At 48.2% G+C, this 15,223-nt stretch overlaps 1 protein-coding gene across 1 annotated transcript; it reads right to left on the reverse strand.

The window, feature by feature from the left end:
• Positions 1 to 9,456: 9,456 nt before the first annotated feature.
• GJA8 (gap junction protein alpha 8) lies at positions 9,457 to 10,731 on the reverse strand. The gene has a single exon (XM_004717267.1). The coding sequence runs from the start codon at positions 10,729 to 10,731 to the stop codon at positions 9,457 to 9,459; it is 1,275 nt and encodes a 424-aa protein (XP_004717324.1).
• Between the last annotated feature and the right edge of the window lie 4,492 nt (positions 10,732 to 15,223).

Genomic DNA, 15,223 nt, shown 5'->3' on the forward strand with positions numbered 1-15,223 from the left:
CTATTAATTGTGCTGCACCCATGAGCAGATTCCAGTGGACAGTTTTGCCCCAGGGTATAAAAAGTAGCCCGACCCGATGTCAGCTAGGTGTTTGGCAGGCATTGTCAAAATTCTCCTCTCCATGCCACCTCATCCCCTCTGTGGATGACATTTCAATAGGGCATGAACATCCTGTTGTCTTGCAGTCCTTATTAGAAAATATTGCAATAGAATTAAATTCTCGAGGACTTTATGTTGCAGCGGAAAAAATTCAAAATCAGGAGCCTTATTTGTTTCTTGGACACGACTTAGCTGCTAAACTGGTAAAGCCTCAAAAGCGCCATTTGTCTTTTCCTTCTACCCTACTTCGGCGTCTATGCAGCAGTTCTTGGGCAACATAGCATGGATTCGCCCGTTTTTACGTGTTACCACCCAACACCTTGCACCTTTACTTTCCCTGCTTGAAGGCTCTCAACGACCAGAGGAAGGTATTAACATTTCTCCAGAAGCCCGAGAGGCCCTGCAAATAGTCGATCAGGCCTTAAATGAGGCTGTGCTCTTTCGTTATCAGCCTGAGGCACCTTTATTAGCTTTGGTGTTGCCAACTAAAGGATTCCCCACGGGAGCCCTTATTCAGGAAAAAACAGGAGTGGTGTATTGGGTCCATAGTATGCCCTACTCCACCTCCCCCACTGTGGCCCCTTTTTTGGACAATGCTTTTATCATGGCAAGAAAGGTACTAACTACAGCAAAGCGTGTCTTGGCAGGGAGGCTGATGTGCTGGTGCTCCCGCTATCCAAAGACCTGGCTGCTTGGGCATTTGGAGTCCCCTTGAACACAATTAGTGTCAAATTGATCATCATTACCCCAAGCACAAAATTTTATCCACCCTTCCTTGTTTCTCAATTGAACACAAACGGAGTTGGGCAACTAAGCCCATCCCGCATGCAGCATTAGCGTTTACCGATTCTTCCAAGTCTCGCTATGGTTACACAATAAAAACCCAAGAAAATCCTGATGTTATTTATACATCTGAGCTCAGTGGCGCTGTGCAGCCTGGAGAATTATTGGCCCTTTTGGCGCTTTTGCGTGATTATCCTAACCCCGTCAGTGTTTTCTCTGATAGCCAGTATGCTGTCAGTGTTCTTCTTAACCTTCCAGTTGCTGTCATTAAGCCTATCCCAGATGCTCTCCATGCCACGAGGGCAGCCACGCAATTGTTGGAACAGAGAAACCACCCTATTTATGTGCAGCATATTCGCTCCCATTAAATGTTGCCTGGTCCCTTACCCGTGGGCAATCAGCAGACTGATGAACTGGTGGGTGTCTACTCCTTAGTTAGCTCGCCACACGCACACTCAGTTCCACAATTCGGCTGAGTCCTTGGATCGTCTGTTCCCAGAGTTATCTAAGGCAACATGTAGACATTTGGTTCGTACTTGGTCTGCTTGCGGACCATTACTCCCATGGACGTAAATCCCTGCGGCCTCCACCCTAATGCCCTTTGGCAAATGGATGTAATGCATATTCCCCAGTTTGGCCATTTAAAATTTGTACATGCTATTATAGATACGTTTTCTTCATATATTTTTGCTACGGCCTTGTCTAAAGAAAACGCATCAGTGATTGTGACAGTCAAAACTCCCATGCTTGTGATGGGGGTGCCTTTGTGATGGGTGTGCCTTGTACTATACAAGCTGATAATGGGCTGGCTTACACTAGCTCCTCTTTTGCTGCATTTTGCTCTTCTTGGACCATTTCTCATACTACAGGTATTCCATACAATCCACAAGGACAAGGTATTATTGAGCGTGCTCATGCAGCTTGTATTAGTCTGGGTACTTTGGAGAAACAAATCCACAGCAACTCATGTATAAGAGAGAGTTTTATGTAAAGAAAATGTGCATCACGAAAACATCGCAACCCAATGCTGCCCAAGCCCACAAGTCCAACATTAACCCATTAACCCAACACCAGTCCACAAAGTCCTCCACCTCACAAAACAGAGGCAATGATGCTGACTGCAGGAGGGAAGCTGAGTCAGTGAACGTGTAAGCATCTCAGCACTAGCAGGGGTCTCCACACGGCTGCTCCAGCACCCAGGGCTGCATCGGGATAGATCCATGCGGCTTCTCCTTGGGGATGTCTTGTAGGAAGTCAATCTTGCAAGTTGAAGCAGGGAGCTGCTAAGGCAGCTGCACCCTGGTGCGACCATCACAAAGCAAGAGACCCGAGAACTCGAAAGGTGAGACTCACCACCCATTTATCCCTCCGCCTTTCAATTAGCCCCACATGTGATTATCAACCAGGTTGGCACAATTAACTAACTCACAGCTCTTAAAAAAAAAATTGGAAAGGGGGGACCACATAGGGGCAAAACACCACAGGAGAATTAGCATTGGATTTTTAAAAATTTAACAAACAAGGCCTTTCCCCAACTTACAAGCATTGGCGCTCGATGTTGCCATGAACAACTCCATTACCTTTGGTCAAATGGAAGGATCGGGCAACCAGTCAATGGAAGGGCCCTGATCCCTTGCTAACCCAAGGGAGAGGTTTTGCTTGTGTCTTTTCAGAAGGAGCAGAAAAGCCCATTTGGGTGCCTGGCCGGTTGGTGCGACCCTACACAGATGGACCCTCTGCACACGGCAATGGAGGACCTGCTGCTGAGTGAGGATGAGCCGATGAAGGAGGGCCACCGTCAACAGACCCCGAACACCGGGAGGAGGACCGCAGCATCCATCCAGATGTCCAGAGGCCCTAACCAACAACCGCCAGTAACGTGGGGGCACTAAGGGCCCTAGTGACTCAAGCTCAAGTGATGTCTCCTGAGGGACAGCAGACGGGACCATATACCTTATTTTTGTTAATGTGTGTCATTCTTACTGCCAATTCACAAGTTCACGCCTTGCCCCTCCAATGGGCAGCAGTATGAAATCCCCCAGTTCTTGTGTCAGTTACCCTGGGGGTCCAGGCTACCAGTGACCTTTTCTACCAATGGCACCATGGGAGAGAATATGTTCGTCCCTTTGAACAACAGTTATCGGGCATCCTTTGCGGGCATGTTTCCTTTGTCAAGTGACTCAGTTGGTTTTTGTCTATGGAGTTCCAATTTAGATGTGTCTGATTGCCCTGGACAACTGGTTGTGCTCGGTGATGTACACACAGGCGATTTTGCCCCTCATGAAAAAGATTGGTGCAACCCAGTGAATGGAACTATGGCGGGCATCAATGGAACTTTCCCCCTGTTTCCCAAGGACTGGTTTAACAGAGCTATCGTCAAAAAATAGCAAAACCAGAAATTGTGTACTTTTGTGAAGGCTGGGGTTTTCGTGACCATCCGCAATATCAGGGATGTTTGTCTACATCTTGTCCCCACAAGGTGGGCCCATACGTCCATTTATGGATTCTTTATTTGGTTTTAATCAACGCCTGCCCCCCTCGCGTAGGCCTCCTGCTTTTAGTGGCCACAAATAGCCGATCAATACACTGGTTGGGAACCTTTTTCGTTTGGGGGCTATCATTCTTGTGTGGTTCCTTTTCTTGCTTAGATTATAGGCCTTTTGTTACTATTCAGGGGGGTGTTTTTTATGGTCTTAATTACTCCGCCACCCACCGCCATACACAGTGTAATACAGGCCCAGCAGGGGGCGACGCAAGCACCCTCTGCAGCCCCCGCTGGGTACAAGTGTTATGAAAAAGGAAATTATTTTGAAAAAAACGGGTTGGGTTCAAAATACCACTGAAGACTTTGGGCCCAATATCTCATACTTTGGATACCCTTGCGTAAAACCTCCATTTTTCATACTTAGCTGGTTCCCACGTACTCTCAGCACGATCAGAACTTCCCTTTTTTCAACGAATTGTTCATTGGTTAATTGTCCAATTGGCTCTTGTTGAAATCCACGTTATGGCTCAGTAGCTGCTCTAGTTCATTGTCCGTCATTGTTATGGTTCCCTGTGAATGCTACTGAAGGACGTCAAGGAGAGTTAAAGTTAAGACAAACTTACTCTTTAATGCGTCTTGATAAAAGAGATCTTGGAATCTCGGTAGTAATTGCGGCCATAACTGCGGCTGTAGCAGCAGCCGCGGTCACAACCACCGCGGTTGTGGCTTTCCAACCGTCAATACAAACTGCACATACTTTAAATAATTTTTTTAAAACATTTTATTAGGGGCTCATACAACTGTTATCGCAATCCATACACACATCAATTGTGTAAAGCGCATTTGTACATCATTCTCAAAACATTTTCTCTCCATTTAAACCCCCGACATTAGGTCCTCATTTTTCCCCTCCCTCCCCGCTCCCCTCTCCCTCATGAGCCCTTGATAGTTTATAAATGGGTATTTTGTCATATCTTGCCCTGTCCGACGTCTCCCTTCACCCACTTTTCGGTTGTCTGTCCCCCAGGGAGGAGGTCACATATAGTTTCTTGTAATCGGTTCCCTCTTTCCTACCCATTCTCCCTTTACCCTCCCTGTTTCGCCACTCACACCACTGGTCCTGCAGGGCTCATCCGTCCTGGATTCCCTGTATTTTCAGTTCCTATCTGTACCACTGTACATCCTCTGGTCTAGCCCATACTTTAAATAATTTATCTAGTAGTACAGCCCAAGCTTTGTCCGCTCAGTATCATGTAAATATCCGATTACAAGCGGGCTTAACCTCACTACAGCATCAAATTGGGCTTGTTTCTGAAGATGTGGATAATTTACGGCTGTTGATACATGGAACCTGTGACCTGTGGTATTCAGCTATATGTTTAACCCAATACCAGACTAATTTAAACTCAACACAAGCCTTACTTGTTCAACAACAGTATTTGTATCTAACATGGAATCAAACTTTTACCGGTTTTTTAACAAATGTCTGAAAAAATTGTTCATGTAAATCAAACAAAAGTGGATATTTTAAATATAGAAAATACCTTGAATTTCCTTTTTTCTGATGTGCGCAATAAGTTGTTATCACGGTTTTCACCCAGTAGTAGTCTTATTATATATGTGGGCTTTGCAATTTGCTATATTTTCTGTATATTACTGTGGAAATGTTTCCTGTGCTTATGAGCCAGAACGGCTATGACGAAAGCATTAGCAGTGGATTTATTAAGCCTTGAATTAAAGGCCTAGGAGGAACCTGTGGGGGTGATGGCTGTGGAGTCAGAATGCATGCAGGAGGCACAGCACAGAAAGCACAGAATGCTGCTCAGCCTTCTGAGCAGGCCTGAGAAGCGGCAGCCCGTCTCCCTGTACAATGGCTGCCCGCACACCCGTGAGACACCATGCCCCGGGAACGAGCGGCTCTGTCAGTTTCCTCATTCCTCCGCGTGCGCTAGCCCCTGGGCCACGCCTGCTGCCTCTTCCTCATTAGCGCAATTTCATAACCACATAAAGATAAAATTTAGAGCAAGGAAGTAGGCGCAGTAACATTTGATTGGCTGGTGCGCTCTGTCTATACTGCGGAAAGACAACAATCAAATTAGATCTGCACCATCAGAGCCTGGTCTCCGGAGTCTGTGCACACGGCGTCGACTCCATCTCCCTCACTCCCCTGCATGCTGGACCTGTTCCCACACATCATTAAAAATTAAATCACATAAAGTTAAAATTAATGAAAATTGTATGAAACGCAAAGGTAACAAATACTCAAAACTTACCACTGTTTCATTTTCCTATTAGCTAGACTCTTAAGATTACTTAGATTTTGTATGGCATATCCCACTGCACAAGACAATGTTTTATCACTGAATAGTCTGTATCTCTTCCCAACTCTGTGTTCAAGGTATTACGTTCGTAGCTTGAAATGGGCAATCATGGGAGAATTGACGCCGAGGCACTAGAGCAGCACTACGAATCAAGACTTGTTTATTCGGGAGAGAGTTGGCCTTTCAAGGCTAACCAGCAGACCACTGTCCCCTCCCCAGTCCAATCCTGGTTCCACACCCTTTCAGCCCCGAGTGAATGAACAGTCAGAAATGTGAAGGGTCTTTTTGCGGCCCCCTCTGGCCGACATGTCAAAACAGAAAACGAAGCTGGTGAAAATCCCAGGTAGTTTGGTTTGTTTTACTACAGCCTAACGCGACTTTTAGGAAGTGGAGAGCCCAGGACCACAATCCCAATAAGACCTCTCCCTTTTGCCAGAGAGCTTTTCCCAGGAAGTGTGTTTGAATGTGTTTCTTGGCTGGGGTGTGGTGGATGACATGTTAGGCTGCTAACTGCAAGGCCAGCAGGTAGAAACCACCGTGGCTCCTTGGGAGAAGGATGAGGCTTGTACATCCCTAAATAGTGAGGGTCTCAGACCCCACAGGGTCCTTCCACTCCATCCTGGAGGGTCACTGTGAGTTGGAATCAACTTGGTGGTGGTCAGCTGTATCTTTCCCAATTCTACTTGACAGAAAATTTTGAAGAAAAAGGCAATGGATCTATCTACTTTTCTAAAATTCTTGTGTGCCCTGGACAAATTCTCAGGCAGGAGAGGTAAAGACTGTAGTAAATCTCACTGCTATTTTTGAGGCCCCAAAGCTAGTCGTCACCCGGTTGGGACTGACTGATGACAGTCTATGTGTATCACAGTATCACTGTACTCCACTGAGTTTTCAGTCGTTGATTATTTTGGAAGTAGATTTCCAGATTTTTCTTCCAACCTTTGAGGGAACAGCTGAGCATGTTAACCATTTGCAAAATCCAGGGCCTCCTGGCTATGTGGTCGCTGACAGCTAACTACCATTCTCTTTCAAGCTTTGGGATCGGTAATAGTGGAGAGTGAATAGTCATTTGTAAACGTTTCTCTTTCCTCTTTCTTCTGCAACCAGTGGGCAGCAGAAGGGATTTGGCTAGTTTGGATTGGTGCTGGTTGAGGGGAGATCAAATGGAGGTTGTTTCTCGGGGTTCCCTGGTGTGTCTGCTGCCATGCCAACTTGGTTTCTACCCCTCCCATTCCAGCCATGCGATTGCAGTCTACGAAGCGTTGCTTCGGTTTAGATGAGCCATCCAGTTATCACTTTTGCCCTCTGCTCTGGGAATTGGTGGTCTCTGGGCAAAAGTGCTCCCCGTGTGACATATGTGCCTGCACTTCAGGTTTCCCCGTGTCTGGGTTCTTTGGTTAAGTGGGCTGGTGGTGAGGATACAGAACAGGAGAGTTTCGGAATGTCCTTATTCCCTTGAGGCTCTACATTCCTTCTGGAGCGAAGCCTGGCCTGGAACTGCACTTTGGGAGCCAGATGCGTACTTTGGAAGAGGCCCTGCAGAGAGTCACTCCGATGGCGTTGCTCATCAATGTCTGGCGCCTGAGTCGGAGCCTGAGAGCTGGCCCTCCTGGGCACAGGCCATGGGCAGCTGTGGTCTGACTGGGAGCTGGCCTTGCTCCCGGACCTTGATGAAGGGGGAGGTAGCTTTTAGGCTGAGCACCTGATGTTGGGAGAGTCGAGGAAGAGAAGGACTTTCTTGGCTGTAGGAAAGAAAACTACTGTGACAGGCCTCCGAGCCTTTACATTTCATAGAGGGAGGGTCTAGTTCTTGAACTTTCTCTCTGATGGTGCCCAGGGCAGACTTTTTAACCTCCAAAGAATTTTTACCCCCTAAGACGGTAATACTTGCTTCAGAATCCAGGGGCTGCAGTAAATCCTCCAAATGGCTGGTGAGAATGCTCCTGGCCTGTGATTTAAACTGAGTGCTCAAAAGTGGTGACATGAGACCATGGAGTATGAGAGCAAGTCCACAGGAAAGATGGGCTCATTAGCATAAGCTGACTTTGCAAATTGGTGCTTGCCATTTATTGAATATTGCCTCTCCACCCAAATATGTGTTCAATTGCCTAAGCCATGAGTCCTGATATTGTGGGGTTGACCTGCATTTGCCTCCACTGGGTGATAAATTAGACCCCCAACCTCTCTGTTAACGAGGCAGGATCAGTGTGGGGTACGTCTTGAGTTGCAGCCTCATCAGAGGAGGTGACTCCAGTCACACTCAAGCCGCTCCCTTGTTTGAGTGAAACCTTTCCTTTGACAAGGGGGCAGAGGAGAGAGGAGGGACCTCATGAGGAGGAAGGAAGCTGAGCTGGGCCCCAGGTTCTGAGAACCTCCTCGGCCCTGGGGAAGGTTGATGCCAAGACAAACAGAGAACTCCGGGGAATGGCAGGCCTCCGCTCCTGAGGGGAGACAAGGACCTTCCCCCAAAGCCTTCCCCTCGAGCTGGTGCCCTAAACTCAGTCTTCTAGCCTCCTAAACTGTGAGAGAGTAAATGTCTGTTCTCGAAGGCTGTCTGTCCATCTGTGATATTTCTGCCATGGCAGCATGAGGTAACTAAGACAAGAATGTCCCATAGGTTTAATTTGGCTTGCTCAAATTTTGTTTTGTCCATATGGTATATTTACAATTTAGTTGCACACATGAACGATTTTATAAGTTTCTCAGAAATGGTTGTAATTCTGGCTTCTAAAAAAAAAAATAAGTCAGAGGGCCAGGTAAACACAGCAGGTTAATAATGGTCTGGACCTGAGCAGTGACCACCCCATCCTCTCTCCATGTTCATCCTCTCTCCCCGTTACCCTGGAACAGGCTTGCTGTTTGTTGTCAGGTGCTGGGGAGTTGCTTTTCAGCTCGGAGACCACGTGGGGCAGCGTCAACTTGCCCCGGGTGTTTTGTTGGCTGTCTTCCTCAAGAAGCAGGTAGCCAGAGGTCTTTCCCCTACACAGCAGCTGGGTTTGGTCAAACTGCCAACCTTTCCGTTAGCACGTGACCGTTCAACTGTTGTGCCACCAGGACTATGCCCCTTACCTGGATCCTGTAGGCATTTGTGTTCGTGACTCCAGGGCATATGGAGCCCTCATGGCCTAGTGGTAATGTGTTGGACTATTAACTGCAGTCAGTGGTTTGATCTTATAGTTTGCAAACCCAACACATAACCACTAGGCCACCAGGGCTCCTCCAAAGTCAGTGGTTTGAAACCACCAGCCACTCTGAGGGAGAAAGATGAGGCTCTCTACTCCCCATAAGGCTTTCTACTCCTATAAAGAATTATAGTCTCAAGAAACCCACAGGGACTATTGGAATCAACTCGCTGGCAGTGAGCTTGAGGTTTTGAACACATACTATGGTCACATAGTATCTGCCAGGGAAATGATAGCGTCAGGCTGAGCTACTGATGTTGAGGCAAGACTGGTGGAAGCTGGTGGGGGCTCCCATGATTCAGCTCAGAAGGATTTTGATGGAGCAATAGGGATGGAAGAAGAGTCACCCATAGCAGTTAGGGTGGAGGGGCAGGGCAGTCCTATGAGATTGGAAACTTTGATGAGACAGAGTTGTGACTGTCTTGGCCGTCCCTCACTAAGGGCAAAGCAATGCCCTACTTGTTTAGCATGATTGGGGTCCACTCCTCATCAACCAGGAGTGGGGGTTAGGGCAGGGAACCAAACAGTGAAAGCACGCCGGGGTCTTTCTGCTCTCTATCTGGCAGGCTTGGGAGTTTCCTTTCTCTCATACAGTTAGGTCATCTGACCGGGCCCGGCTGCTGGCTTTGCTCAGCCGGCTCAGAGCTCGGGGGTCATCAGCAGCCAGCTCTGCACACAGGAGGGGCCCTGGCTTTGATGCCTTTTCTGCCGGCAGCTCTTCTTTCTCGGCCTGGGCACTCGCTGGGAAGCTCTCTGCGTTCTCCCCTTCCAGAACTGCCTCCTGCCCTTCTGTGGTCACCTGCGCAGCTCTCTCCTCTGATTCCGCGCCCTGGTCTGCAGGCTGCTCTACGTCCTCCACTTCCACCGGAGCATAAGAGGGCAACTTCGCTCGGCAAACCTGGGACAAGTCCCCCAGGGGCGCTGCGGTCATCTTCTCCTCAAACTGGCTGAAAGGCTTGTCAGCTAGTGGGCTGCTCTCCACCATCCCGACCTCGGTCAAAGGGAAATAACGGGACACGATCTTCTCTTCCTCCAGGAGCTGGTAGCCCTTGGCCTTCTGGATGGAGGAGACCGCAATGGAGTGGAGCGATTTCTCAGGGATGTCGCTCAGCGGCTGCTCCTCTGGCCTCGTGAAGGCCGAACGCACCCTCTTGAGGCCCAGGTGGCTCATCTCCATGACGTTGAGGAACAGGGACACGGAGGCCACGGACAGCATGAAGACAATGAAGATGGTTTTCTCCGTGGGCCGTGACACGAAGCAGTCCACCACATTGGGGCAGGGCCACCGGCTGCAGCGGTACAGGGGCAGGATGTGGTACCCGTAGAGGAAGTAGTGGCCCACGATGAAGCCCACCTCAAAGAGGGTCTTGAAGATGACGTGGCAGACGTAGGTCCTCAGCAGGGTCCCCTCCAGCCGGAACTGCTTGGTGCTTCGGCTGCAGCTGCTGCCCTTCTTGAGGCTGCCCTGGTCGGGGCCCAGGGGACCCCTCTCGGCGCCGTTGCCCCCCGGCTGCGGGCACAGCTCCTCCACCTCTCTCTCTTTGCGCTTCTCCTGCATGCGGACGTGGTGCATGGCGTGGCCCACGTACACCAGCGAGGGCGTGGACACGAAGATGATCTGCAGCACCCAGAGGCGGATGTGGGAGATGGGGAAGGCCTGGTCGTAGCACACGTTCTCGCAGCCCGGCTGCTGGGTGTTGCACACGAAGTCCGACTGCTCGTCCCCCCACACGAACTCCGCGGCCGTGCCCAGGATGAGGATGCGGAAGATGAAGAGCACGGTGAGCCAGACGCGGCCGATGACGGTGGAGTGCTCGTTCACCTCCTCCAAGATGTTGCCCAGGAAGCTCCAGTCGCCCATCTCTCACCACCTGGAGGAGGGAGAGGGCAGAAGCTGAGCGGGGCAATCCAGACTCCATTTCTTCCCCCACATGTTTTTTTGGGGGCTGCGGGGAGGGGCTCCCTCTCCTTTCCGAGTCACCGGAGCTGTCAAGGTGCAAACCAAGAGGACAAGAAAAGCCCCAACTCACGGCCATCCAATCGCTCCTGCTCATCCCACCCTACAGGACAGGGTGGACCTGCCCCTGGGAGTGGAGAGCCTCATCTTTGGCCCTCGGAGGCTGCTGGGTTGAAACAGTTAGGCCCCTCACCTAGAGCTCCTCCCGGGGCAGACAGTCCCTGCAGACTAGCACTAGGGGAGAAAGACAAGTCAAAGAACCTGCCTGTCAGCTTCCTTATCTGTGAACTGGGTTTACTCCTAATGGCTCTTCCAATTCACTTAACGGATAGACGAGGCAACTTCTGTGTAATTCTTTGAACTTCATAAAAAGAATCCATGTGGACCATCAATTCTAATGTGGATTTGACTGAAGACCACAAAATGAATTCAAGTTCATGAGACATATGCTGGGGTGCTGGGGGAAAATTTCCCTTATCATGGTTGTTTGAGCACCCGAAGCAATTTTTTTATATGAAATTGATTGTAGTCACCTTACTTTAAAAGAAATCATTTTATTGGGGGCTCTTACAGCCCTTATAACATTCCACACATCAATGGTTTCAAGCACATTTGTACAGATGCTGCCATCATCATTTTCATCCTTGCTTCTTTCTTCATCTCCCTGGGGGGGGGGGGACGTGTCATGTACTGATCATTGAGATTGATTCCCCCTTCCCTCCCTCTTCCTCCCCACCTTTCCCCTACCCTCCTGGTGCCACTGTTCCCATCTCTGCCCCTGCGGGGTTGATCTGACCTGGATTCTGTGTGTCCTGGGCTCGTATCTGGACCTGTGTCCATGCTGTCTAGCCAGATCTGAAAGGCAGGACTGAGGTCATGCTCGTGGGCGTGAGGAAGCCTCAAAGAACCAGACGAATATTATGCATTTCATTGGTGTTATGCTGTGCCCTGGTTGATTCATCCCTTCCTTGTGACCCTTCTGTGAGGTGATGTCTCTACAGATGGGTTTTGGGTCTCTGCTCTGACCCCCCTCATTCTCAACAATATCTTTTTGTTTGTTTGTTTGGGGTCTTCTGGTGCTTGTTACCTGATTCTGTTGACACCTCATGATTGCACAGGCTGGTGTGCTTCTTCCACGTGGGTTTGTTGCTTCTCTGCTAGATGGCCACTTGTTTAATTTCAAGCCTTTAAGACACTAAATGCTATATCTTTTGATAGCTGGGTACCCTCATGTTTCTTCACCATATTTGCTTATGCACCCATTTTGTCTTCAGCGATCGTGCTGGGAGGGTGAGCATCACAGAATGTCAACTTGTTAGAACCAATGGTTCTTGTATTGAGGGAGGGCTTGAGCAGAGGCCCAAAATCCACCCACTCCTCAATGTATTGCAATATGAATACCATATATACTCGTGTATAAGTCGAGTTTTCCAGCACATTTTTAATGTAGTTTTTGTGGTAAAATTAGGTGCCCCAGCTGATAGTCAGGTCGGCTTGTACTCGCATATATACAGTATATGTAAATAGACCAATACCTTTATTTTTCTGAATTAACATATTTTTATAAGTGCACTCTTATGTTTATATCTCTATCCATAGCTTTGCTTCCTAGATCTTTCCTGTTTCCTTTTACCTTCCTCCTATGCCGCCATCACACTTGCCCTTCTTCTGTCTCTTAGTAATCCCTCTCAGCTAGATTGCTGTTGCTCCAACACCCCCAGAATCTCTACGTCCTCCTTGTTGCTGATTTTAATTCCCTAGTTGCTCCCCTGTCTATGGCATTGTTTGCTCACCGCTCCCTTCCCCTGCCTCCCATCCCCACAAGTCCCTCTGGACCTGTCAGTCCTGCTGCTTTCTCCTTGGGTTAGCCTCCATGCCTATCTTATACAGTTAGGCAAAACAACGGTAAAACCAAAAGAAAATAAAAAATTGAATAAAAAAAGAAAATACAAAAAAAGAAAGAGAAAAAAACTGGCAAAAACAAACACCCCCCACCCCCCCAACAACAAAAAAAAGCACACATTATTCCAGGTCTGTCTATTGACCTTTATGACTATCTCCCCACTGGGCCTGGGGGGTTCTGGGAATTATCTCTCCTAGCCTGAAGTCTATTTCGGGGGCTCCTCAGAGGTTTTGTGGCTTTGCTTTGCTCCGGTTGCTGATCTGTTATGTTCTCTTCTTAGTTTGCCCCACTGTGGGGGTGGTCAGACGGGATTCACTCCCCGTCGTGTGTCCCCAGTATTGTCCTCTGTCTCTGTATGCTCTGGCGAGGGGATATCATGTCTTAAGCTGTTGTCGGTCCTACAGCCCTCTCTGTGCCTTAGCAGCTCTGTGGACGGACATCATCCTCAGGGCTTGGTGTGCCAGTAGGGGGTCCAGTCCCTCACCCTCTCTCTTTCCTTCTTGACTTGCTTCTGTATGGACAAGCCACCTTACTTTTGACAGTATTTTGATGCATAATTATCATGTGTTTACAAGGAAATGAAACAGAATGAACATTTATTGAGTACCTTCGTAAGGAAAGGCCTTTGACATTATATCATTCCATTTCCTTTTGCTAGACTGTAATCTCCATGAAGGTAGGGACTATTCCTGTTTTATTTACTGCTGTATTCTTAATGAGGGAGCCCTGGTAGCATAGTGGTTATGAGTTGGGCTGCTAACTGAAAGGTCAGCAGTTTGAAACCACTAGTGGCTCCAAGGGAGAAAGATGGGGCTTTCTACTCCCATAAAGAGTTAGAGTCTCAGAAACTCACAGGGGCAGTTCCACCATGTCTTATAGGGTCACTACGAGAAGGCATCTACTTGATGGCAGGGGGGTTAGTTATGTTTTATATTCTAAGTGCCAGTAAGAACTCTGTAACCGTTAACTAAAGTAACCCTAATGCATTAGAAAACGGAGACCCAAAGAGGCCAAATACATTGTGCAAAGTTAGAAGCTAAGTCAGACACATTGTGGGGTCAGCTTTAGACCCCCACGATGAAGCGAGTCATTTGCTTTTGGGGCTTGTTTTCTAGTACAACAAGCAGGAGTCCTGGTGGAGCCCTGGGTCACAGGTTGGGCTGCTAACTGCAAAGTCAGCAGTTGGAAGCCCCCAACCACTTGGCGGGAGACAAATGAGACTTTCCACTGCCACAGAGTTCAGTCTTGGGGACACCCAGGTGCAGGTCTACTCTGTACTGTAGGTTTGTTGTGAGTCAGGTTTGACTCGTAGTCAGTGAGTTTGGTTTTTGGTTTGAGTGCATATAAAAGTTTGTAATACACCGGAGGCTATTAAGTGTGCAATATCAGCCTTCACACCATTTAGTCCATGCTTTGCTCTCTCGCAGGTGAAACAGGGAAGCGAACATGACGATGACGATGAAAGCTCAAGCACATGCTTGATCCCCTCATCATACATACTGGTGCATACATCGATACCAACACCATGTCATTACAAATACGATAGGGCCACCATGGGAATCCACATTTTCAATTTTTCTCAACAGTTCATAGAGTGAATTAAGAACTTCAGAATTTCAACTTTCCACAACAGTTTATAAAACACATAAACTAGAAACCCTAACTCACGGTCACGGGGTCGGTTCCGACACATACCCACCCATAGGACCCGGCAGAGCTGCCCCTGTGTGTTTCTGAGGCTGTAAATCTCTACAGGAGAAGAAGGTCTCACCTTTCCCCTGAGTAGCGGCTGGTAGGGTTGAGTTCTTGACCTCGCTGTTAGCAGTGCAGCATGTAACCACTATACCACTAGGGCTTCTAGAAAACTCATACGGCTCCTTTAAAAGGGAGTCTTTCAAAATGAAGAAATTATTTTCAGTCAAAATACTTTTTTGATCTATTACAAATTAGCAATCTTATCTTTTTCTGTTTTCCACCCACCTGTCAAAGTTACATTTCGAATAAAATTTCAGTTTCCTAATGCGTGCCTTTTTTTTTAATGCTAGGGCTGCATGATCATTCCCAATCCAGCGGCACTTCTCAGATGGACTCTGAGTCTGGCTGTAGAGCACCCCATAAATCCACTATTACAACAAAGCAAGCCGCATGGTGTTCAAAGAAATTCCCCAAATGCATAGAAGAGTGATGTTGTAATCTAGTAAGTGGGCAATAACATTATGAAAAAGTTGGAAATATTGTGAGGACAACCCAAATGTGACTTAGGACGTGAGCACAAGGTGTTGGGAAAACAGCACCCATGGGCTTGGTTGGTGCAGGCTTGCTACAAACGTGGTGTGTGTGTGTGTGTGTGTGTGTGTGTGTGAGAGAGAGAGAGAGAGAGAGAGAGAGAGAGAGAGAAAAGCAGACTCTTCAAAATGCAACCAAGCAAAGCAAAATAAAATGAGCTCCGCCTGTGGCTGCTTCGCTGCTTGCCTGCCCCCAGCTTGCCTGCCC

This window comes from Echinops telfairi, unplaced genomic scaffold, assembly GCF_000313985.2.
Source record: "Echinops telfairi isolate 266 unplaced genomic scaffold, ASM31398v2 ScPeMD7_7466;HRSCAF=8504, whole genome shotgun sequence".
In the NCBI taxonomy this organism is placed as follows: domain Eukaryota; kingdom Metazoa; phylum Chordata; class Mammalia; order Afrosoricida; family Tenrecidae; genus Echinops; species Echinops telfairi.

What these genes read in the sequence shown, in the direction of transcription:
- GJA8 (XM_004717267.1), bottom strand. Translation starts at nt 10,731, where the DNA reads ATGGGCGACTGGAGCTTCCTGGGCAACATCTTGGAGGAGGTGAACGAG.